The sequence below is a fragment of the Pygoscelis adeliae genome, unplaced genomic scaffold (assembly GCF_000699105.1).
Source record: "Pygoscelis adeliae isolate BGI_AS28 unplaced genomic scaffold, ASM69910v1 Scaffold890, whole genome shotgun sequence".
Classification (NCBI taxonomy): Eukaryota; Metazoa; Chordata; class Aves; order Sphenisciformes; family Spheniscidae; genus Pygoscelis; species Pygoscelis adeliae.
The window spans coordinates 68,674-93,510 of NW_008823974.1; the positions used below are offsets into that span (position 1 = coordinate 68,674).

At 45.4% G+C, this 24,837-nt stretch overlaps 2 protein-coding genes across 3 annotated transcripts in view; one reads left to right on the forward strand and one right to left on the reverse strand.

Moving 5' to 3' along the window:
- Window position 1: 1 nt before the first annotated feature.
- On the forward strand, window positions 2-2,437 carry PSMB4 (proteasome (prosome, macropain) subunit, beta type, 4; the record flags this gene model as incomplete). The annotated part of the gene is made up of 6 exons (XM_009324842.1): window positions 2-186; window positions 610-756; window positions 939-1,020; window positions 1,116-1,232; window positions 1,723-1,811; window positions 2,297-2,437. Coding segments are annotated over 6 exons (633 nt in total), but the record flags the coding sequence as incomplete, so codon positions are not given.
- Window positions 2,438-4,317: 1,880 nt separating this feature from the next.
- POGZ (pogo transposable element with ZNF domain) overlaps window positions 4,318-24,837 on the reverse strand; it is a 28,969-nt gene continuing 8,449 nt past the window's right edge. The window contains exons 2-17 of one of the 2 annotated variants that reach the window (XM_009324770.1): window positions 19,660-19,835; window positions 18,805-18,913; window positions 17,105-17,284; window positions 15,995-16,201; window positions 15,097-15,206; window positions 14,337-14,671; window positions 13,479-13,633; window positions 12,840-12,940; window positions 11,767-11,913; window positions 10,662-10,796; window positions 9,952-10,124; window positions 9,262-9,402; window positions 8,554-8,613; window positions 8,112-8,224; window positions 7,304-7,328; window positions 4,318-7,165 (exon numbers count right to left, since the gene is read on the reverse strand). In XM_009324770.1, the coding sequence (XP_009323045.1) occupies window positions 5,593-7,165; window positions 7,304-7,328; window positions 8,112-8,224; window positions 8,554-8,613; window positions 9,262-9,402; window positions 9,952-10,124; window positions 10,662-10,796; window positions 11,767-11,913; window positions 12,840-12,940; window positions 13,479-13,633; window positions 14,337-14,671; window positions 15,097-15,206; window positions 15,995-16,201; window positions 17,105-17,284; window positions 18,805-18,913; window positions 19,660-19,835 (3,740 nt within the window). In that variant the 3' untranslated portion in view covers window positions 4,318-5,592. Of the gene's footprint in view, window positions 7,166-7,303; window positions 7,329-8,111; window positions 8,225-8,553; window positions 8,614-9,261; window positions 9,403-9,951; window positions 10,125-10,661; window positions 10,797-11,766; window positions 11,914-12,839; window positions 12,941-13,478; window positions 13,634-14,336; window positions 14,672-15,096; window positions 15,207-15,994; window positions 16,202-16,990; window positions 17,285-18,804; window positions 18,914-19,659; window positions 19,836-24,837 lie in introns of both variants that reach the window. The other variant, XM_009324762.1, reaches the window with a different exon arrangement.

Here is a 24,837-nt window from a genome sequence, read left to right on the forward strand (position 1 = left end):
CTCGGTGCTGGGAGTGAAGTTCGACGGGGGGGTGATCATCGCTGCTGACATGATGGGCTCCTATGGCTCCCTCGCCCGCTTCCGCAGCATCTCCAGGCTCCTGAAGGTGAACGACACCACCATGCTGGGGGCGTCCGGCGACTACGCCGACTTCCAGTACCTCAAGCAGATCATTGACCAGATGGTGTAAGTTCTCCTGTCCCGCGGGGGCTGCCGCGGCCGCCTCCCTTGCAGCTCTGGCTCAGGCCGGGCAAGCCCTGTCCGCGCTGCGGTTCGTGCTGCGCTGCTCTCTCTTCCCAGTCCTCAAAGGACTGAAACGTAATTAAATGCATTCACTGAGCTGAAATCCCCCTTGTCCTCTGACGGTCCCTTTGGTACAAGCGTCTGTTTCCAAACTCTCTGCTGAGCACTGTGGAGAGCCGGTTTCAGTTATTCTTTGTGGCCTCTGGCTGATTCACCTCTTGTAAGGCCTTGTTCCAAAACAGCCTGCGGGGAGCCTGCGGGAGGGTGCTCTGTCCTGCTGGTGGTGCAGCCAGAGGTGGGCTGCTGCCCTCTCACCCGGGTGGTTTCCGGCTTTTCTTAGTTGGGTGAAATTTCTACCTAAATTAGAATCGACGAGGAGCTGTTGGGAGATGGTCACAGCTACAGCCCGAAAGCCATTCATTCCTGGCTGACAAGGGTCATGTACAACCGGAGGTCCAAGATAAATCCGCTCTGGAACACCGTTGTCATCGGAGGCTACTACAATGGCGAGAGGTGAGCGAGGACGAGCGACGCGGAGCGCGTGGTGGTTACTGCGCGTCCCTCCCTGGGGCTGCTTCTCACGCCACGGGATTCAGAGGGGTCTCTGGCTGGGTGTGGCCCCTCAAAAGCCGAGTCCCTCCCCGCCACAGCCCTGCCTGTTTATCGCCGCCGTGCTCACGGATCTGTCCCTTCAGCTTCCTAGGTTACGTGGACATGCTCGGCGTGGCCTACGAAGCCCCTACGCTCGCTACGGGTTACGGAGCGTACCTAGCTCAGGTAGAGCACGCTCTTGCTCAGCTGCTAAAGCGACCTCAGCGCTGGGTGACTGAGCTGTCAAGCTATTGGCTTTTATTTATTTTTTTTTTCCCCAGCCGTTGATGAGAGAAGTCCTGGAGAAGAAAGCCAGCCTGACGAAGGAGGAGGCCCGTGACTTGATTGAGCGTTGCATGAAAATTTTGTATTACAGAGACGCTCGATCGTTCAACAGGGTAGGTGCCCAGCTCTGGCGCGCCTCAGGCTGATGCTCCAGTCTTCCCCCCAGGCCACCTTCTGTCCCCGATCTCGGGGAAACCTTGCAGCGACTCCCGAGTTGGCAGGGGTGGGGTACGTTAAGGGATCCTGTTAGCAAAGCTGTCCTCCAGTCTCCCCTTGTGTCCTGCAGCCTCAGAAGAGCCGTTTGACTCTGAGCGATGCTCATCTCTGGCGTTTCCTTAGATCTGATGATGCTTCTCCCGTCACTGCGGTGGTAGCATCCAGAGGCTGCGATCTTTCAGCTTTGGAAGTGTTTCTACTGCCTCAACTTGCCCACCAAGCAAAAAGTAAAAACATTACTGAACGCAAAGCCACGTTAAAGCAAACTTGGTTAAAGGACAGCTGTTGCCACTGACTCTTACCGATTGGAGCTTTCGCAGGGCCCACCTTACCTTCAAGTGTGGAAGTCGGGCTTTACTGACAACTGACAATGTTTTCTCTCCTCAGTACGAAGTAGCTATTGCAACGGAGAAAGGCGTGGAGGTGGAGGGACCCCTGACCCTGGAAGCCAACTGGGACATAGCACACCTTGTCAGGTAATGCCCATGGATTACACGCGCTCTGAGCTCTTAGTCTGCGAGTCGGCAGTTGGCAAAGCCCGAAGGCACAAAATATTTTGGTTAATAAAGGCTGGGTGACGCGCAGCCGTTGCAGGATAACGTCCCTGCCGCGTGCTTCAGTAGGAGTCTCCTTGATCCCCCGCTGCAGCCAGATTCTTGAATGTGGGAGAGTGGTTGTGGCCAGCAGGAGAAAGCACTGGCTCCCCGCGCGCGGGGAGGCAGCTCTGGGCTCCGCTCTCTCCTTTACAGCCGAGGCCTGAAGGCGTTAGCGCGAGCTCCTTCAGGAGCGGGAAGGCTTTTTGTTGATGAACCGTCCGCTTTGCTGCCTTTGCGCGTCCTCGGAACAGATGTCGCCGACAGGCGGCACCTGATACAAGCGAAAATGGTGATTTTGTTAGCGCGGATGTTGACCGCATCCAGGTTGTGTTGTATCCTGACCTTATCAAAATATCTTCTTGCAGCGGCTTCGAATGATCTCCGCAGAGCTGCTCCAGGCTGTCGTGCCCACGTTATCACCCTTTATATACGCTGTAAATCCGTTACTCCTTTTGAAGCTCTGGTCTGACTTGTCTTGGAAATGAAATAAACCTGTTAAGACAAGCCCGTGTGTTTGGGTTGGGATTGAGTTTGTGGGATGCTCCAGAAATATTTGCTTCAAGAAGCCTCCCAGTTCCAGGTGGCGAAGGTTACCAACCGCTGCAAGTCCCTACTTTGGCTGGAGAAGGGCAGCAAAAAAAAATTGCTTTTGTTGTTTTCTTGACTGGGGTTTCGGTAGTTTTTAATTTACATTAAATGTGTAAATACACTGTCCTCCTCCCGTATCTGCCTTCCAGTCCCTCTGTCAGACAGGGATCGAGTGCGTGTGTGTATGAACGGGGTCAAGGTGCTCCCCACCTCCCCCTAACTAGCACCCACGGTCTCTCTCTGCTGGAGACGACCGTGACGACGTTTGCTTTCTCCGCTTCAGTCTCCGCTTCAGTCACGGTTTCCGAGCTGCAGGCCTGCATTGCTGTGTAGGACGACTCAAGAGCAGCAGCTGGAGCGTTTACCCGTGGGTCTCTAGGATTAGCGCGGGTCTTGGCTGGTACCTCTCTGCTCAATCTTAAATACACAAGTCGCTTTAAGATTTGCCCTAACGAAAGAAAAACCTCCTGAACTGCGACGTCTGTGACTGGGAGCACGCCATCATCCGGGGGGGGGTGTCGGCAACCTGGACTTAGCGCGGCACGTACCACCCTTCCCCTGCCGCAATCACTTGTAATCCAGACAACCAAGAATTCTGGATGGGTAAAAAGCCTCAGTCAACCTTTAAAAGCCACCTGCGGACAGAAGGAAAACACATCTTTAAGGTGTTTTCTGTTTGAAAAATAAATAAAGTATTTGTGAACAGTACACGCTTAACGGAAAAGTCAGGTGCGTCCTCCTGCCTCGGTTGACAGCGATGGGTCTCTTGGGCGTCAGGAAGGGGAGTACCACGGTGCTTCCTCAGCCCGTCGGACCGAGAGGCGGAACAGGTCCGCCAGGCGTCGCGATGGGCCGGACAAGGAGGCGAAACCGGGAGGGTGGAGCAGCACTTCCAGACCCAGGTCTCAAAGTCAGCCGGCCGCTGGCTCCCGCGCTGCTCTCTGGGACACACCGCAGCGTCGCCCCCGAGGTGCCGCGCGCCAGGTCGCTCTTCGCGTAGCCTCACAACCGCCACCTACGTTCTGGTTATCGTGCAGCTCTCAGCACCTGTTAAATGGCCCAGCTGAAAGCACAGAGGGGGGCGTTGATTTCAGTTTCTTCAGTTTTCTCTAATCACCCCGATTAGAATAATTAATATCTCCCTATTTAAATTCCTACTGCTCTGCCTACTGGCAGCAAATACACCGGGGTGTAAGGCCTCCGAAAATGAAAGGCAATCGTCCTACAGGTCCCTGCAAGCAGCCAGAGAGGCTGCAGCTCTGTCACAACCCCAGCTGCTACAGGAGGACAGTAACAGAACGGTGTTACGTGTACTCCAGATCGGGCTGAACTGGGTATTTCTTAGCCTTACACAAAATAAATTCATAAATAGTATTACGAGTGGTATTTACTACTACCCGAGATAAACAACAGTAAAAATACTTATTCAGGAGAGTATTTTATTAATGATTTTTCAGACTTTCATTTAAAAAAAAGAAAATCTCCCTGGGGAGAGTAGGCTGTTCCATCGAACCTACCGTGTAGCTGAAGGGCAGGGAGGGGTTGCAGAAATGCGAATCGGACAGAACTCCGCCTCAAGTGTTAATGACATGTAAACACATTTAATCACTATCCCATCTCTGGGCTTCTCCAGGACATGCTGAACGACTCCGGGTACGGAGAGGGAACCCAGCCTGCGACCCGGGCACGGCTCCGAGACGCGGCTCGGTGCAGAGGAGTTCATTATGCACTTGGTATTAAGCATTACGGTATCACGAGAATTAAATAGTTCTTCATAATAAAAACACATGTTTATAAATCCATTTCCCTGGTTTTATTAAATGTTCCACTTATGTACATTTTAAAGATGAACCATTTACAGGTCTGCACATGCTGCCTCCTGCTTTCCTCAGGTAATAGGGAAGGTTCACAAAACCTCTATGGAAACAGAAAGGTGCAGGTGCTTCTGAATTCCGTATGTCAAAATGCTTTCCGTTTATACCATAATACATACAATTAAAAAACCCTCAAACATGCAAATTGTAGAAAAATTTAAGCTGGCAGTGAAAAATAAAAACAAACGTCTTCTTTTTGTGCACGTCACAGTTTGTTTCATTAAATCAGATTTCTAATTCTAAGGAACGTAGTGTCTGATGCCACTGGTTAAAGCAGGTTTATCAACGACTAGTAGTTAAAAGGTCGACGTTTAATGGTCCGTACAGTCTTAACTCCCATCTACTGCACAGGAAGATCAAGACAGGCTTGACTTTCCTCTTCCACCATGTACCCTCTGTCAGTAATTCTTTGGAGCAAGGTGGGTGCCGGGTGGTTTCCCGGGTGGAGGGGAGGAACCACCGCACCGTGTCAAAAGTCAACGGGAAACCGAGAGGTCTGGGTCAGCACTGCCCCTGACTCCCTGACTGCGGATCTCAGTTCAACCCCAGTTCAAAGTGTCGTGGCTCCCAAGAAGCGCTGCTGGCATTGAACAGGCAAAATGCTGTCGCTTGTGTTTTTACCCCGCGTCCAAATTCACAAGCAAAATAGTTACTCTTCTTTTTAAAAAGAAAAAAAAAAAAACCCAAAAAACAAAAAAACCAAACCAAACCCAATCTTAATGGCCAATTATAGAAGGTTCACACATTAAAGCAGTAACTCATACCTAAATTTTCCACAGAAACCTAAATCTCTGGGTCAAGTGTTAAAAAAAGAAAAAAAAAAATCTGTGTTAAGACAACCAAAAAGATTTATATACTGGTTCATTAGCTACATATTTTTTTTCCTTTCTTTAGAAATGGTCACATTGACAATGTATAATTCAAAACATTTCTGCACAATAAAAACAGAAAACTATGATACAGTGAGGTAAAGAAAACGCAAAAATATTCACCCACAATATATTTTCAGAAAATACCAACACAGTGATTTTTCTTTTAAAAAAGCACAAAACTTATAAATGAACAGCATAAATGGCTATTTATCTGAGTGATCGCCTACGAGTTTCCTAAACCCACAAATCCACAGGGAAGTGTAATGGTCTCATCCAACATTTATTTAAAAAATAACCCTTTCTGGATCACGATTCGCAGATCAGTGCTCAGATTTCCATCAGATCCAAGTCAGCATCTTCAAAGCCATAGAACGACTCAGTCTCGCTTTCCCCTTCGAAGAGCTGATGGAGGATTTCTGGGTCTGCAGATTCCTCGGCTTGGGTCCGATCCTGGACCTCAGCCGCCACCTCCTCCTGCTGCTCATCGTTCAGCTTCAGCTGCTCCTCCAGAGAGGCAATCAGCTCCTCCTGCATGTCGGCGTTGCGCGTGGGCGAGTTGGCCGTGCCGTCCGGACCGGGCAGCACGCTGGCCACCAGGAAGGACTGCTGCACGAGTTCGGGAGAGTCACTAATGACCTCCAGGACCTCTGCCAGCCAGCATAAAACCAGCTGCAGAAGAATGTCCGAGTCGCACGTGGAGTCCGCCATTTCCTTGGCTTGCTCTTTCCACTTTTTATGCAAGAAATTTTTCACAGTCCTTTTTATACAAACATCTAGAGGTTGGATTTTGGAGCTGCAGCCAGCAGGGACAACAGCCGGCAGAGTGCTGGACGCACTCAGCAAGGACAGTACTTCTTCCGAGAGGTGTGTTCGGTGACAATCCAGCACGAGCATGCCCTTGCTGTTCTGACACTCCGTGTGCTTCTGCCACACTCTGGACGACCACAACTCCATGACTTCGTCGTCGCTGTATCCGTTCTCCTTTGCTTCCAACATGATAGATTCCGGCACGTTGGCGGGCTGCTGTACGTGACCCCTGTAGAAGACCAGCGTTGGGAGAACACTTCCGTCGGCGAGGATCGTGAGGACAACGTCGCACCAGGGCTCCCCGGTTCCCACCGTCTGCAAAGCGTTCTCCTTCCTGTCATCGCTGCTCAGCACCTCCACGTCGAGGAAGAGAGAGATTTCGTCGATGGCCGCGATCATGGAGAGAGGCAGGTCTTGAGTGTGGATTTGCCGCTGCACAAACTCGATGAAGCAACTGGCATTGTCCTCTACGTCTTTGGGGAGAGGGTGAGCCACTGCCCTTCGAGTATGCGTGCTGAGGTTGTGCCGTAGCATGAACCTCACTGCCCACTCATAGGAGATCTTGAAGCCACCTTCAAGGGATCGGCCAATCTTGGTGGCTTTCTGGAAGAGAGTCTCCTCATTCACAGGCAGCTGCTGCTCTCTCTGCGTGAGGACCCATTCGGCTAGTTTCTCTTCAGCCTCTAAGCTGAGGTACTTGCCCTCTGACAGGGACGCCAAGTTCTCTTCTTGGAAAGCTTGAAACCTTCGCAGCCAGCGCTTGATCCGCCTCTGAGGATTTCGGAAGTGCTCTGCAGCCTGTTCAGTGTTGCAGCACAAAGCAAACAGTACAACTCGCAGCTTTTTTACCGACAGCTGCTCCTTTTTGCTTGCAGGCTCCGGCTCCTTTGTTGGCTGCTCATCTTCTTGAGCATCAATATTTAAGCACTCTTCTTCCTGGCAGACCACAGGTCTGTTGTAGACTGCTGGTGCCAGTTCAGGCTCCAGGTCATCTTTCGCAGGTAACATAGACTTTGTTTTCACAGTAGCAGCTTTACTTGGGGAATAGGTAGGACATGTATTCTTCATGCTTTTGTCCTGGGGCTGAATGTGCCTTGAAGGGAGAGAACAGAGGACCTTCTTAAAACCAAGAAAATAAAGCTGTGAGGGAAAACAAACAAACGGGAAAAAAAAAAGCCAACCCCACAAACTGGAACAGATGATGGCAGATAAGAGTTTACAAACAGTTTACCTGGAATGTGATATCCAAGTAGGCCCTGTTAAGACAAACAAAACAACAAACATTTGTAGCTCAGCAAACAAACGCTAAGTCAGTGCAAACAAACAAGTTCTCTTGCAGAGAGGAGGATCAGCATCCCTCTGGTGTCTGTTACTCTGAAGCATCCCAATACGCTGTAGGAACAGCTAATGCTCATCCATCCATTCAAGCCCCAACCTCCTCCCACACCCAAACTAACAAGTGAAGGCTGCTGAAAGGGGCAGAGCTGCACTCATCAGCCATCGTTAGAGACAAACAGCAAAAACCCCACATCCGTTTGAAATAACAACAGGAGTTCGGTTAGGAAAGCTCGGCTTTGGCCAGATCCCCGCAGGCAATGCCCGTAAGTTGCGGTAATTCACAGCAAATGGCTGGAACGCCACTTTTAGGCTCTATTCAAACCCCAGCACCAGCAGCTGCCTAAGGCCTCCCGGTGTCATGGAGGTACAATGATGTCCCGGAGGAACAGAGGAACTCGCTGAAGCCCTCGGCATTGTCTCTCCCTGGGAAGATCTCATGAGAACAGCAGTTACCAGTGACACAGCTGAGCTCCAGGCACAGCAGCCTCACTTAAAGCTTAACTCTCCAATCTCCATAACAATGAAGCCTCATTCAGGCAGTTACAGAAGGTCCCTAACACTACGTTTTATTAGAACTCAGGACTCAGTAAGTGCTCAGCCCAATGCTAAACAGAGATGTATTTGACCTGGAGTCTATGAACTGATGTATTATGTCCTGCTTTAGTTTTTTGCAACTTTTCTGCTCCTTTTCAAACTCTTACCTCGGAAAATAATGTTACTAAACTCGTGTGATGGATTGAAGACCAGATGTTTGGCCATTGCATCACCCTCAGATGTTACAAAGAGACAAGAGGAACAGGACAGCTTTACACCACTGGAGAGGAGGGGGGGGGGGGAGAGAGAAGTGAGCTGAGCATCAGCATCAGATATGAAAATATGTACACCCCCTCACTAACAATTAGAAAAAAAATGCCACCCTCCAGTGCATACAGACAGTGCCCCCGCCCCGAAACATTAACTCCCACTGGAAGGCAATGGGAGTCTCAACATATTGCCATTAATTCAACATATTTTCCTGTGTGGCAAAAAAATAAACAGAGCTTCTTCAGAAGCAGATCATGAAAGAACAGAACTGGAAGATCAGAAAGTGAATGCACATTAGATTCCCAGGTGATTAAAATAAGATGACGAGTTTTCCATTACCAGGCAGTATAGTTTTTAAACAAAGCCAAGTATTTTGGACTCTTCCGAGGAACATGGTTGCTGTAAGACAAAAGAGTTTAAGTGTCAGAATTATTCTGGGTATTTAAAGAGCTATAAAACCATCCAAAATACAGCACATTTACAGAGACAGACCCAATCCTGGGTTTAGTAGTATTTTGTCTGCCAGTCTTGTATTCAAGGAAATGAAAACTGTGTGTCCAAATAAAAGAAACCTGTACAATAACATTTAAAAATGCCCAGATTTTGGCGTAACTCTTCTACCATCCTGTTCCATGGTCTATCCACGGTCCCGTACAGACCACAGGCTTGTAGAAGCATGGCACAGTTTTTGTTTTTCCTTTTTAAAATTTTTAAATTATTAAATCTCAGAATTTTGCAAGAAACCCTAGGAGCACTGAAAAATGAGAGTTTTCTGCAGCAGCGTGCAGCACACAGGTCATTAGCTACAATACTGATAGTTTGGAATGAATCTCAGCTCTTGCGCTCAGTTTTCTCATCTCATTTGAAAGCCACCACCCACGTCTGTGCTGATACAGAATACGTGCCCAGTGTCTTACCAACCACTGCAGTGAACTGGAATTTCCCGATACCCCTTTCTTACAGCGCAGACAGAGAGAGAGGGAGAGAGGTGCTACTGCATTCAGGCAGGAGGAATTTCTACTACAGTGTTCAAAGAATCACACATACTTGATCATGTGGTTGGCATAAGCTCTGGAGCAGCAAGTGCTGTAGCGACATAGCGAACAGTGCACATAGGTGGGAAAGTGGTTTGGGAAGTCGGGGATTTCGAAGCTGCACTCCAGACAAGTCTGCCTCCCCAGGACACTCCTGAAGATAAGAGGGATATTTTCATTAGTGTCTGAACAGGTATCTTTGGAGTTGTAACAATCATCAGGACAGAGAAGAATTTAATGACATGTAAACTTTCAGAAGCCTGCAGTCAAAGTAGTCTCATCTTGTGCCCTAGCTTCCTAGGGTGCCTCGGTGTCAGGCTAAACATTTCCCGCTTGTTGTAGTCAGGAGCATACAATTTAAGAGTGGGTAATAAATAAAAAAAAATAATTAAAAAAATAGCGAAGACAAGGCAGCAGGACACAGGATGGGCAGAAAGCCCTTATGCTGATGAAATTCCATTGTTTCTATAAAAGCACCTAGCTAATTCTGTATTTCGCAGTTTCACCTTAAGGGCTTTCATAACATGACTTAATCCTGGTTTTGTGGGAAGCTAGATTCTCCTGGCATAAAGTTTCCTTGGCAACTGGTAAGACAGAGCTGTCCAGTGCCGAGGATCGTATTACCCATCACTGTGGCATTAAAAAGCTAACTACATTTCCTTTAAAATCTTTTTTAATTTGAAATTTAGCAAAGCGTTCTGACATTTTTTTGACCGCTCTCTTCTGGACGTTCCTCTGGACAGGCGGGTACAGGAAGATGGGCTGGGGATCGGTAGAAGATGACAGCGGAGTGGTTTCCTGTCCAGTGCCCTGCGGCATGTCATTTGAAGATATTGGCACTGTCCGTGGCTGTCCTCTAGATGCCCTGATTGTAACCTGCAGAAAACAGATACACCCATACCTCCTAAAACACAAGGGCAGAAGTGATCTATCCAAATTCAGACTCCTCTGTTTGGAGCAGTCTTTCAGACTCTTCACAGAGAATAAAGAGGTGCTCCTAGGACGTGATTCGTCCAACCCAGGGCAGCAGTAGCCTAAAAGAGGACACACGACTCGAGCCCCAGAAGTGCCTGTTTGTCCCTAACGACTACAGAGGGCGTCCAGACAGCTAGTTCAGATACCTTCACTTGTAGACACCTCAGTTAGGAGAGCTTAACCTTTGGCATGCCACTTTCACCTCCTCTCCCTCACTTATTGTTTCTATGAAGTATCTGATTAACTAAACACACACACACACACACAACACGGACAGAATGCCAAGTGTTTTTCTGTCCCAGTGAGTGTGGTTCAAGCGATGCAGGTGAAGCAAACATCAGTTTTGCCACGCTTAATAAATACACACCAATACAGGCGCTACGGGTGTTTCCTGAGGAAACAGAGAACAGAGGCCTGCTGTTATCTTGGATTTCTTACCTTGGTTCCAGGTTTCAATCCTTCTAATTGTTTGGGCTTTCGGAAAGTTTTGTGGTGCTGCAGCTTGTGTTCAATTTTATCCTTGGCAAATAGGAACTGGAGTCTACACTTGTTGCAATGATAAACACTCTTCTTCTAAAGCAAACACAAATGAAATTATTTCGTTTTAGAGAAACAGAAGTCACAACACAGCAGGGTTTTTTGTTTAAAAGAAAAAGCAGAAGGAAAAAACCCCAAACAACCCCCCGCAAAACCAACCACTCTCCCCCTCTTTGAAACCAAAGGCATCCCCTTTTTTCTTTAGCATCTGAAAGTCCCTCCCCGCCAAGTCCCATATCTTGGGTGATTTGGTTTTAAATTTGTTGTTTGTTTTGGGTTTTTTCAATTAAAGTCATCAGGCTCTGCAGAGACACCAGACCTGGAAGTGCCATGGAACCAGCCTGACCTAGCTTGTTTAAGCCAAAGTAAGGCACACTAGCAGAGCAGTGCGTGGGGCAACACTCCTTCAGAAGTTGCCTTGCCTCTGCCTCTTACGGGAGTCAGCGAAGGACTTCAGGGGCAAATCAATTCGGGCACTTGGTAAGAGTGCTACATTTCTATATTCTGAAAGTACACTTCAGCTACACCCACATAAAATATGTTGTCAATACAGCCAACATATATGGAAACAGAACACTGAGCTACGAAAGTTACATTCACTTGTGTGCATACAGTATTATTTACTTATTTATTACCTGGAGATAGAAAAATTTAAAACCCAAATGAACATAGAGCCCACTGTTGGTTAATCATCACATGAAACAAACACAGACCAGCAAAACATGCTTTTTTCTGCTAAGTGACAACAATCTGCGCTACTCCCAAAGGAGCAATGCCTCTTCTCTTCAGCACAATCCCTATGAAAGGTCTGGAACGACAGCATGCAAATTGCTTTTGTTTTGGAGTGAATACAGCATCTACTAAACCCCCTCTTTCAACCAAGTTTTCTTTCTTTCTGTTTTTATTCCAAGCAAATGCTCAACTAATCACATACTTACTACCCACTGAATCTCTGTGGAGAGGGAACCACCTTAAACAAGAAGAGACTACAGCCCTGACATAGTACCTGGTGCCTCATGAAGTGCTGTTGGAAAGCATTGCCATTCTTAAAGACTTTGAGACAGTAAGGACAGAGTAGGTGCCGTGTGTCTTCGTGGATCATTCGGAAATGGCTATCCACTTCAGAATAGAGCGATGAACGATACTGACAGACCTATAGGAGTGGACGGAAACAATTAACAGTGAAATAACATAGGAACCTATCTCACATCCACCATTGCAACATGGAGATCTTAGCAGCAATGCCCAGATCCCCAAAGATACTTATCAGTGGAGTTTAGGAACCAGGTCCTAAAGAACCTGCTAGCTTATTCCAACCGTAAGATACTAATTCAAGCAGTGTGTATTCAGAGTAGTTTGGAGGAACAGATTTGAACTACTTGTATAAAAGAAAGTACTGACAATTCAAGCTCCAGATCCAAGAAAAAAAAGGAAAAAAAGGGAGAGACAGTCAATGCAAAGCAGATGGAATATATTAAAGAGCAGTTTCTTCAGGGTCTATGTAAAATGCAGAATTTGGAACGTAATCTGTTTTAACATAACATATTTTAGAAGGTTCTTCTCTGTTTTTTCTTTTTGGAGGGACAGTGTTAGGACCTCTGGGTGGAGATGACACGTTCAGAATCGATGCAAGCACAAATCTCATGGCAACAGAGTGTCAAGAAAAGGTATCACACAAGCAACATAATCTCATCTGCTCCAGAGTGACAACTTCTCTTTATGGCACAGCAATTTGCCTGCAGGCCCTGGGAGGAAAAAAAAAATTAGGCTCTGAATGCCACTGGGACTAAACAAACGTCTATCAAGCTGATCCAGCTTCAGAGTGCTGGGAACCGGTGGCAAACATTCAGCTACTCATGCTGCCCTAATAGCCACTGGACTTCTCTAAGTCCACACCTGGAAAAAAACGCAATGGGCTCCACAGCACTGCTGCATGGCCCAAGTCTGTTTTGGACCCCTGTGAGCCAAGCATTATGAATGCTACACCAAAAGTTTTTTCACTTTGCTGAAAAGTGCCAGATTTCCTCTTATTCTCTAGTATGCATTCATGAAGTCCAGCCCCTAAACCGCTTTTAATACCTGACAAACATAGGGCATCTCCCCAGGCTTGTGGGTGTCCTTCATGTGCTGTAGGAACATTGGCTCGCTCTCGAATGCCCATTCGCAAATCTTGCACTTTGCTGCAAAAGAAAGGAAAAGCAGGTAACAGCTGGGGGACAAAAAAAAACCGTGTTAAAACATACCAAAGAAACTTGCAACTGGTAGTGTAACAGCTTAAAACAAAAGAAAACCAACCAACCTAACAAAAAAAACCCCGAACCCACCCAAAAACTAGCTCTCAACTCTTTGAATTGGGTAGATGACGAAATACATTCTGAGAGGTTTCCAAAAGGCAGCAAAAATTCTCTTAAACAAAATGGTGGGTACAACAAGTAGGAAGGTGTCCTAACAAGGAAACTGCAAGTGATTTTAAATCAGATGTCAACCTACTGGTAAAAATTAAATTCTACCATGACATTACTACTGAACTTGATCTTTAAAATACTTTTGACAGGAAGTTTGCAGAAACGTAATTTAGACGGATTTTTCTGCTGGCCTACAAAACCAAGGCACCAAGGGGCAAGGCAGAACAGACACTCCTTTCTCAACAGATTTGCAGCTAATAAAAGATAGAAACCCTCTTAAACCTAAACAAATGACAACAGCAAATCAACTTACTTGTTGACTCATAGGGACTGTGGACATTCTCTAAGTGGCACTGTAGCTGAAACGGAGTGGAGAACTGTCTGTAACAATGCTGACAGATGGTGTGGACATCTACCTCTCCATTCTGCTGATCCAGTTCAACGTGGTGCTTCATGTGATTCATAAACCTTATGGAGGTGAAGAGAAAGTGTGTGAACAGAAATGCAAATGTTTAGCACCTGTAACCCTGAAAGCATTATGACCGCTACACCAGAAGTTTTTTTTAACAGCATTAAGATGTTTCCTTCTTGCTCTTCCCATCAAAAGCAAGCAAAACCTCCTTCTGTCCGGCAACCTCCTGCTCCTTAAGCCTAGGGGAAGTGAGAGAACAGATTTTGCAGTACAGAGGCTGTACTACTTGCTTTTGAGCGCTTCTGACCCAAACCAAGCATTCCACTGATGATGACAAAACACTTCAACTTATCACAATAGAACAACATAGTGGCTGGCTCAGACGAATACACTATTTCATAACAATATTTTCTCCCTCTGTTGAAAAAGCATTGAAATAAAGATAAGAAGAGCAGTTCTTCAAGAAGAATTATTTCCTATTATCTAGTAAGACTAGCAACGAGCAAATGAGACTTCTCTGCTGAAGAAGATAAATGCAATTATTCTAACCACGCAGTCTTCTTACAACTTTCACCCTGACTGAACTGTGTCGCGATCGGCAAATCTCTCCCTATTGTGCTTCAGTTCTGCTCTTAAGCTACAATATGGGAAAGCTGTAGGACCAGGGAGACTGATGCTTACAACTCATTTTTACTTCTGCAGATCAGAGGTATTCAGAACACTGTACACTGTTCTTGAGGCACATTGCATTCATCTTACCGTATGTTGTTCTTTAGCCTCTTGGTGCAGTGTGGACACCTGAAGGAAGTTGGAACCTTGGGGAAGTTCAGTAGCTGGCTCACTTTGCCACCATCTCTGCCATAGTAGAAATCATCTACTAACATAATGAGCTTACTTTGGGATGAGTCAACTACGTTTTCACTTGGCTCTGGAGCTTTAGCAGGTGGGGACAGTGCAGGGATAGGAGTAGAAGAGGGTGGTGAAGCAACAGCTGTAGTTTTTTCTGGAGATGAAGGTTTTGCAGATTGAATATTTGGTTCAGATTCTAGAGATTTTCTCTTCTTGAGGAATTCAACCATTTCAGGGCAGCAGTACTAAAAGGAAAAAAAAAAACCAACACAAAACCCCCCCGCACATTAAACTCTATCTAGGAAGAACTATATATACTATTAAACAGACAAAGACTAACCAGTACTAAGAAAAGACAGAGGAACTCTAGGAAACTCTTGAGGAAAGAGTAATGCAGAGTCAATATCCACTTTTCTGTTTTGATTGTTTACTGATATGTAAGATTAGAAAATAAATGCATCTCCTGGCACCAACAGGACATAAAACTGAGGTCCTGCCTACTTCCAGTGAGGGATGCTGTGGAAGGTCTTCCAAAGGCCTCTCCTTTGCCTCTCACTTTCTCCCAGTCATATTCCTCCCTTTCACAGAAGTCCCTGATCTAGGGAGAAGAACTATTCTTTGCTCTCCACAATCACGAGCATTAACTGCTCATCTTAGAATGGTTACTTACACACATATGTCCTCGTAGAGCTTCAGTGACTCGAAACTGAGCATCACATCTTGGGCAGACCTTCCTGCCACCATCTTGCAAATCAAATGTGGGAATAGGAGATGAACTGACTGTAACAGGAAAAATACAAAACAAGAAAAACAGAATCCTTACACTTCATCTTAAATCCAGGCAACCTTTTTGGCATACTGAAATACTTCCGTTTCAAGAGCTGTACTTTTAACTACGAACTAGACTGGAAGAGGCATGAAAAAAGGCAAAAGTATGCAAAACTTCTGACAATCTGTATGACAAAACATACCCCCCAGTAGCTAGAATAAGAATAGGAGTGCCTCAAAATTAGACTTCATAAATAAAAAATTAAAAAAAAAAGGAAAAAAGATCAGCTCAACTCATCTCCCCTTTTTCTTTAATAATTTGTTTGGTTTCTTTAATCATTTGTTTGCTTTGGTTTTCCATCAGGCTAAAATGCCTCATCTTCACATCCAGCTGTAGTAAGAAACTCAGAATACAGATGACATGAAATGTACCTTAAATCAACTTTTGGACTCCCAAACACCTTAGGAAGGTGCTTTTTTGGAAGAAGAGAAGCAAAGATTTTATCCTTTTGCCTCCTTGTGTAGAGTATTTCAGGTGTGTGTATTCTCAAGATGGCAGCATGCACACCAGTAATTTTGAATGCAAAATAGTGTATGCAAGCAAATATCCACAAACAAAATATAAGCACTGGATAAAAATGTACAGAAAGAGATGAAGAAATTAATAGTAGAGCTTTTCAAGTGTTTATCCCTATTATGAAATCTCAGTAGTTCCAGGCTAGCATTTTTTTACTCCAGAAAATAAACTTCTGAATTCTCAGCAGAATCAATCGAGTTAAGATAGCTGCTATAGACTGTACCTTTTAATGATGACGACGATGATGACGACTCTGAAACACTAGATCTCTGGGAACCATGCACAGGGCTGCTGTTGGAAACCACCAGCGGGCCAGGGCTCTGTCCTAACGAAGGAATGGTGTTCAGGGTATTCACTAGCTTAGCAACCTCATTGCTGTTCTCACCAGTCACTCCAGGCCTCTTTACAGTCACAAAGCTTGCAATACTCACTGCCAAGGGAACGGTAATACAAGAACACTAATAAGGAATCAGTAAGATCTGATCCACTGTGTGAATCCTGCCCCCATCTAGTATGCCTTGTTCTTGCTCTTCTACCTTGAGTCTTCAAAGATGACTAAGCCATCAATTATCCTGTCCAGTAATGCGAAGGCTGGCAAGACTGGGAAAGTAAATTTCCCTAACCTTCCAGATCACACTCCAAGATATGAGCCAAGTCCCACGATGAACTAAACAGGATACTGATGGTCACAAAAATTATTTGTATTTCTTTTCTAAATGCAGCTGTGTATGATTATGGCCGCTTAAAGCTAAAAATAACCTGACTACTTGCTGTGTGAAGAAGTCTTTTTTTCCTTTTTAAATGGTTTGTCACTATTCTTGAGCAATCATTTCACTCATGAATTCATCCAACATTCAAAAAAAAAAAAAGAGCAACATGGTTAGTTTCTGCTTGTGTTCATCATCTATTTAACTTTACAAAATACAAGTGATTAACAAATAGTATTTTTCACTTTTGGGGACTTCTAACTGATGGTCTCAGAACATTCTACAACACAAAATTTAACTAGTTTTCAAACCAAACTGGACATGATGGCAGGATTATCCTCATTTTCCAGGTTGGTAAGAAATGAAGCGTGAGTCAGTGACAGAGGCAAAAATAGAACCCAGGAGTTCTGACTCAACTTCTGTCTTTTAGCTGCTACGCCGTATGTTTGAAGATCAAATTATAGACAGTGTTATACACTCGAGTCCCCTTGCTTTTCCATGGCAAGTCTTACCTAATTTGGGGTTAGTAGCTTGACTGGACTGCCCTGGCTGCTGCACAGTTAACTGTCCAAGTGTTGTTGGCTGCGTTGCAGTAGGAGTTGTGGAGGTGCTGGGAGTGGACTTACTTTGCTGTTGTGCCTGGGACTGTGGTACAGTGCTCCTGATGGTAAGCGTGGCCGGAATGACCGTAGTGAAAGTGTTGGTGGTGGGTCGGACCGGCATGGTTGTACCTGGTCTCACCTGGGCCATTTGAGAGAACACCTGAGGAACTCCAACTGTTGGTTTTACAAACTGGGTACCTGGGGCTTCAAAAACAAGTGAACAAACAAGGTAGATCAAGTAATCGAATTCCATTCCTTGCACAGTAATAACCGAATGCAACCTATTTTCCAACGCTGCTGAGCTGCCAAAATTCCCAGTAACTTCAGTGGAAGTTTTAAGAGTTCAAACACCTTAATTTCACTTCCCAAGCAGACTAAAACTGAACATGACAGAGTGAAGATTGTATTTACAACTTTTTTTAGGTGGAATTTTCCAAAAGGCCCAAGTAGCTTATAAGCATAAATCCTGCCGACTTTCATGGGGTTCACAGTCCTAGTCACTAGGCTCAATGGAAACTCATGGAAGACTTCTTATGGCAGGACAAGGGTGATCCTACAGTCGCAAATTAGTTTGCAATACGAGGCTTTGGAGATTCGTTCTGGGGAGAGTGAAAGGTGACTCATCACTAGCATGGTTGCTTTGTTATAAGGCAGGTGTCCGGTGACACGAGTTCTTAGGCTTTCTGATGGTGCATGACAGGATCCGGTAGCAGAAATCAGTGTTAGAAAAATCATCCTCAGGGTGAGGCTTGGTTTCCAGGCAGCTACCCAGCACTAGCATGGCATGGGGAGATCTTGAAAAGAAGGAAGAGGGGTGGTCATGGGCTGGGACTTTGGAATTAAGTCAGCTGAGGAGGCTTTTTGAAGAAGCTAGATTATATGGGGCTCTGAGAGGCAGATATTCCTTCCAGCTGGAAGTCCCCTACTCTGCAAAGTGGTTTGTTACTACGATCAAAGGGCCTACTCTCTGTTGCAAACTGACTAGCAGAATTAGAGCCACAAGTATGGACAAATCTCACCTACTACAGAACTGAACCTCCCCCTCTTTACAGCTACTAGATATGCAGGTGTGTCCTGGTTTTGGCTGGGATAGAGTTAATTTTCTTCCTAGCAGCTGGTATAGTACTGTGTTTTGGATTTAGCATGAGAATAATGTGATAACACACCAATGTTTTAGTTGTTGCTAAGCAGTGTTTATACTAAGTCAAGGACTTTTCAGCTTCCCGTGCTCTGCCAGCGAGGAGGCTGGAGGTGCACAAGAAGCCGGGAGGGGGCACAGCCAGGACAGCTGACCCAAACTGGCCAACGGGATATTCCATACCATGGGATGTCATGCAGAACAAAAAAACCCAGGGGGAGTTGGCTGGGGGGCACGGCCGCTGCTCGGGAACTGGCTGGGCATCAGTCAGCGGGTGGTGAGCAACTGCATTGTGTATCACTTATTTTGTATATTCTATTAGCATTATTATTATTATTTCCCCTTCCTTTTCTGTCCTATTAAACTGTCTTCATCTCAACCCACGAGTTTTACTTTTTTTCCCCCCGATTCTCTTCCCCATCCCACTGGGGGGCAGTGAGCGAACGGCTGTGTGGTGTTTAGCTGCCTGCCGGGTTAAACCACAACAAGGTGAAATACAGATTTCAAATATAATTTTTTTTTTTTTTTAACCCTTGGTACTCTAAAAAGGAACATGACAGTGGCTTTGGCTTGTTTCAGTCCTTACCTGGGACAAGGGTGATGGGTCTAACTGTTTGACCTTGCTGTACATTCAGAACAATTCCAACTTGGTTCATTGTGTTTTGTACAGGCCGCACATTCCTCACAGGAAATCCCTGCCGTCAAACAGTACCGTTACCATACTGAGCATATCTGAAGTACTTTCAATATGAGCTTTCTACCCTAAACATCAACTAAACAAATAAACCCCCACCCCACAGTACTATCATCTATAGATCAATTGAGCTATGAGGCCATAGTTCTTGGCCAGCACCTCACCCAACAGTAGGGCCACCTTCCTTATAATCTACAACATTCTGATATACAGCCTCCACTCTCAAGCTCTCCTTCCCTAAGCACCTACAGAAATCTTCTCCCAGGTCTTAGCAAATGCTCAAAGAAGCCAGTGGACATTTAAAAAAAAAAATTACCTGCACATTTCCCAGGAAAATAAAACAAAAGTAGTTAAGTATTCAGCAAGGTCAAATTCACGCAGAGCGGGCAGACCCACCTACAGCAGGGAGTCAGGCCCTACTGGTAAGGCTACAAGTGAGAGCCAGCGTGAAGTCCCATCAGACCTGTGCTGGCTCCACAGGACCTGCTGAGGTATGGAACACGGCCAATTTTCTCAAGTGAGATTCAACTGCAAAGTGACTAGGAACACAAGCTATTTCCAGACAAAGCTATTTCTAAATCTACATAAATTAAAAACCAAAAACCCAACAGATTTCAGCTCAAGTGTAACATCCACTAAAGTGCACAAGAAAAACTGAAACAGGCATCTGATTATTTCTTAACAGTCTTCCATGGATGAGTGCACCAGATCTCCCGTCTCAGCCATCCTGGCTGGAAGGGCACTCACCTGGGTTGTTATGAAGATGGGCTGGCTGGTCACTGGAGAATTCGTGACATGATTGGCATTCTGCATGATCTGTACAGGTCGTAATACTGGCTGAGTTACCATTGTGCCCAGACCTGAGGTCGGGTTCTGGGTAAGGATTAGCGGCTGTCCACTTTGCTGAACAAGAGGATTGCCAGCTGGAAGAAAAACAGAAATATAGCAGAAGTCACATTTGTCAGGTAAAAAGACTGCTGCTTCTCACACACACTCAGTTGGCAATTTTAGTCTTCAGAATTTGAATGAGTTTCACAAGCTTACTCTTAAAGCATGCTCTGGAAAACCCTCCAACCCTTCTATATATTGTTTTAATATTCATATTTAGACTAGGGTTTTCCAAGCTGCCTAGGAACTAGGTGTTCAAATCCCTGAGCCTTGAGCAACCTCAGAGAGTGATTATTCTGGCTCCTGCATGCTCTTTGAACACAGCCACAGCAGCTAAAGAAAATATTTTTTTCTAGTCTCATTAACTATTAAGTAAAAATTCACCTGCTGGCAGATAGGAGGGAAACTTATGCTGAACCACTACAACCCCTGGCATAGGATGTGTACCAGAGGTAGAGCTGCACTAGAAGTTTCTGAACAGCATCGACAATCACAAGCTGTCAGGGACACCGGAGTTTGCTGAGAGCTTCAATTAACCAGGACCAGGAGGTCACAAGAACTCTGAAGTAACCTGAAGTTATCTTCAGCATCCTCGGGTAGAAAGAGGACTACAGGACTGAACCTTCAAAGTGGCAGACAAACTTCAACTTTAACAAAAGAAGGAGAAAAAAAAAAAGGAGGGAGATTGAAAACATCTGGATCACAGTGAAGTCATGATGTGCGTGCAGCCTGTGTCATAAGAATATCTTGTAATGGTTCAAAGCGCTTATTCTCTTGATTCAGGAGTGAAACATCCTGCTTGAAAAAAAGTCAACGATGGGGAAGACAGCAGTTTTAGCCACTAAACTCAATATCCTTAATATCACACAATACATGAAATATTTCACCCAAGTTCTTTGGTATGAGAGTATGTTCATGTAATTACAAACAACCAGGTTGCTGCAGCTTAGCAAGATACCACATGTCAGCCGAGACCCACTGTCTGTCTGTGCAGGTGCTCCTAGCCGACTTCATTTGGAAGTAAAACCACTCAGCTTAAAACGTCTTCATGGTGTTTTATACTAATGGGTTTTATTTAGTATTTGCTTGTTTGACAATAATTTGCACTTTACAGTAAGCAGCAGTAACTTGATTGCTTGCAGTTGTGCTGACGTACCTGTCAGGGAGCTCTAACACTGGTGTTACCCACCATCGCGCCCAGAGGGATTTCCCTAATGGATTTTCACTGTATATGTCTACTAAGGACTTGCTGCTTATAGATACAGCTGCCCAATAACTCCACCATGAGGTTCTGTCCTCAGGTGCACATCATCTTGTGAAGTTTTGACTGCTAACATCCCATGACCACTCCTAGAGTTACCTAATGCTTTCCATTACCTGCAGATGAAAAAGGTATCCTATTGCTTTGTGAACCACTAACTGCACAGATCGAGGTTTCTACGATGGAGGTCTGCCTCGATGATTTTTTTTTTTTGGTGGTAGGCTGCAACAAGTAGAATTGTTCAGTCATTAAAGAAAAGCAAGCTTTGCTTTTTCTGGTGTCTTTTTTTCTTGTAACGTTTTCTTCTGCACAGTTGCCCAAGGGCCATCCGTGATCTCTGACTACCCCCAGGAAAATCCACAGGGGTAGGTAACATTTATCAGCTTCTGGTCATCTCAGCTTGCAGCAGCCCAGCAGACACTTCCTCGCAGTTGGCTGTGTCCTTCAGTCAAGATCCCATTTGTCCCACGTGTGCTCTCAGTTCCACAAGCTCTTACTTGCCAACCAGAACAGACTTGCAATATTTACACAGAATGAGGAAAGTCAAACCCAGGAATATTGCCCAATTGCTTCTGGCAACTTGGGGGCCAACGTCGCACCAAAACAAAGATCAGAAGAGTCTCCCATCTACTGCCAATGTTTGCTGGCACCCGAGAGATGAGGAAGGAATTAAAAGGAAGAGAAGAAAAGATGAGGGAGGAGGCTGTGAAGAAACATGCTAGTGAAAGATGGGATTAAATGGTCTACAACGACCGAGGTACTGCTTCAGAAAACACAGAACAAACCTTTGCTACTGACAAACACTAACGATGCTCAGCAGAACACTGTTGACGTCGTTCCCCTTCAGTGGCCAGTCTACTGGAGGATGGACACAATTCTCTGTTCCCACGCACCGCGTTAGCTCAAGCCCATGCTGTGGATCAAGCTAAGAAGTAACCGTAAAGGTCGGCTACTGCAGTTTTCATACACCCTCTCACAACACAAACTTTAACTCACGGCCAGACATTGTCTTTTCCACAGAAATCCGCCTCACTTTGCGCACAGCGAGGATGATGGTCAGGGGACAAGTCAAAGCTATGCAGGAAACGAGGCGATGTGTGTACACGCCTGACTCTCGCACTGTAAACAATGGAAATATGATGGGAGCAAGGGACCATCAAGGAGAGGGGTGTTTTGGTACCGGAGGCTGTTGACTATCATCTGGAAAAAAATGAATCTTATCCCATTAGGCAGTTTAGAAAAAGATTTACTTTTTACTCTGGTGATCACTACACCTTCATCTCCCAAATGCCTATTACAGGTGACATATGGCCAGGTCTAACAGACAGCAAGCAGCTTACAACAGCAAGTGATCTGCACATATAAAATGCATTACCTTTTCTAGATATCATGGGGGAGGGGAAAACCATTTGAAAACAAAATAAATTAGGCCACAAATATTTCAAACTCAACTCCAGAAAATGAGCAGGATACTTATTGGGGCTTCAATTCCTTCTTCCTCTATACCATTCTTCCTCGCAAAGTTTAGCTCATTCACGTATTTGTGTTTATACTCAATCCCGCTATTACTATAATCCATGTCTTGAGGACAAAGGGCTTCCAAATCAGCAGAGGGAGGCGTGATACAGGAAGCCCCACAGGAATCTTCCCACCGTAGATCTGCAGCACAATATGACATGAGACTGACAGAATATCCAGGCTGTTTCAGGGCTACAAAATGGCCCAACATTACTGAAACTGCTGATGTTAGAGGAGAGGGCTGCTGTACCCGAACAGCAAGTGTTTCCTATGTAACTGTGTAAATCCAGAAAAAGACTTGCTGCATGCCAAAATGTTCTGACCCACAGCCAGAACAGCTTCTTTTAATGGAAGATGCTTTACACTGACAGTCTGGATGCTGCCTGGCTGGCAATCCTCAGGGTATATGATCCAAATGTTTTCATGAAGATTATACTAGGCAGAAACAGTAGGGTAATGGAAGACTACATCACAAGGTTCAGATCCAAGCCACACAACTGCCTGGCCCACACTGCACCTTGCCTCGCTTTTTCAAGCGCCTTAGCCGGCGGGGGGACTGCTGGAAAAGAGACACCAGTTCCCACTGCCGGAGCACGAAGAAGGGAGGGGGAAAAAAAACAAAGGGCGCATCAATCAGCAAATATAACCTCAAACCAAGGCAGAGGATGGAGATGCTGAGATGTCACGAAGGCTAGCAGCCTACCTTTGACCACTTTCTTCTTTAGGATCAAAAACAATGAGCACGAACCCACTACTGTCTGAACTCTGTGCATGCTGCCTCCAATCCCAACTGAAAAAGAGGACATGCTTCCAGCCTCTGCTGTTTTATAAAGCAAGGTCTCTGAAGAGGGACAGGAAAAAGATGGAAGGAGTGAATGAAAACTAGAAACAAACAGACGGGATTTGCAATCTTTAAAAAAGAAAAAAAAAAAAAATCAGAGAGGTAATTCATTCGCAATACTCCTGAAAGTAAGGTGATTATCAAAGAGAAGAGACAGAGCAGTTGAGGAAGAAGAAAAAAAAGGAAAAAAAGAATCTTTGGATAGTTTATCAGGTTCTGAACATTTACATCCCACCTAGTATCTGATGAAGGCCCAAATCCAGAGCATCAGCAGATCATTTTCTCCTCCTCAGTGTCTCGAGGATCTTACTTGGCTGACAAGGAGCACACAGTCATCCCCAAATCTTTCAAGGAGTGAAGACCTTGCCAAACGCTGAAAGTTTGTGACTGCAAATGAGAGGTCTTACATTGCCACTCGAACTTCCATGAGAAATCCTGAAGACCGAAGCTATGATAACCTCATGGTTAGTACACAGGCCACTGTGCAACCTCAAGCAGAGTGTGACAGTCAGGTTTCCAGCTCCTTCCGGCACTCCTTTGGAGTTTACAAATAACCTGGGAAGACTTCTACTAGTTTAACAAACAAAAAGATGACTTTGGGTTTAAGTCCATTTTAAAGCAGAGACCAGCTGACAAAGATGACCTGGTCAAATCAGTCCAACGATTTTGACGCTTTCCTCTCAGTGTGGACTTGGCAGGTCCCTGCCACGTTGCTCCCTCCTGAAATGCTATCATTACTAGACAAAACAATAGCAGAAGCATATATAAATACTCTATTTCCTTACCAGAAACTGCAGGTTCTTTTCAATGTGGCCAGGATGGACACAGTTGTATGCCCAATTGTTTGTTTTTTTTTTTTCAGGCTTTGGTAGACTTTCATAATTGAGAATGACAAGCCTTCTGTAGTGGCATGTCCAAGAGCGTGCAGTACTTCTCTTAGATCGTTTCCAAGGAGGTTTGTAAGGTTTCCACAGGTCCTGGAGCACTTTAAACTCACCGGCCAAGACAGATGTGCATAGATTCACTACTTCATCTAGGGAGAATGAGGAGACCATGGCAGAAATCAGCTGCTGGAAAAGAACAAATTACGTTCTTCTCTCTTCTCCTCCTGCCTCTCAAGTGTATGATTTTCCAAGTAGCTTGCTGGAAATGGATTTAATTTGCTTCTTGGAGGAGGGCGATTTAGACCTAAATGCCAGTTGATGAAGCAAGCCTCCTGAACAGCTCATTTAGTCCAATGATCCTTGCGAATCCTAGGCCTCCTCCTACACTTCTTGAACTCCTCCTTCACTTCCAGTATGCTACCAGGAAGGCAGAATGTAGACATGTGGAAGAGGAGTTTCTTTATCCTCTCTCTCAACTAAGCACAGCAGAGACGCTCTCCTCTAAAGGAGAAGCCACTCTTGTCAGATGTGCC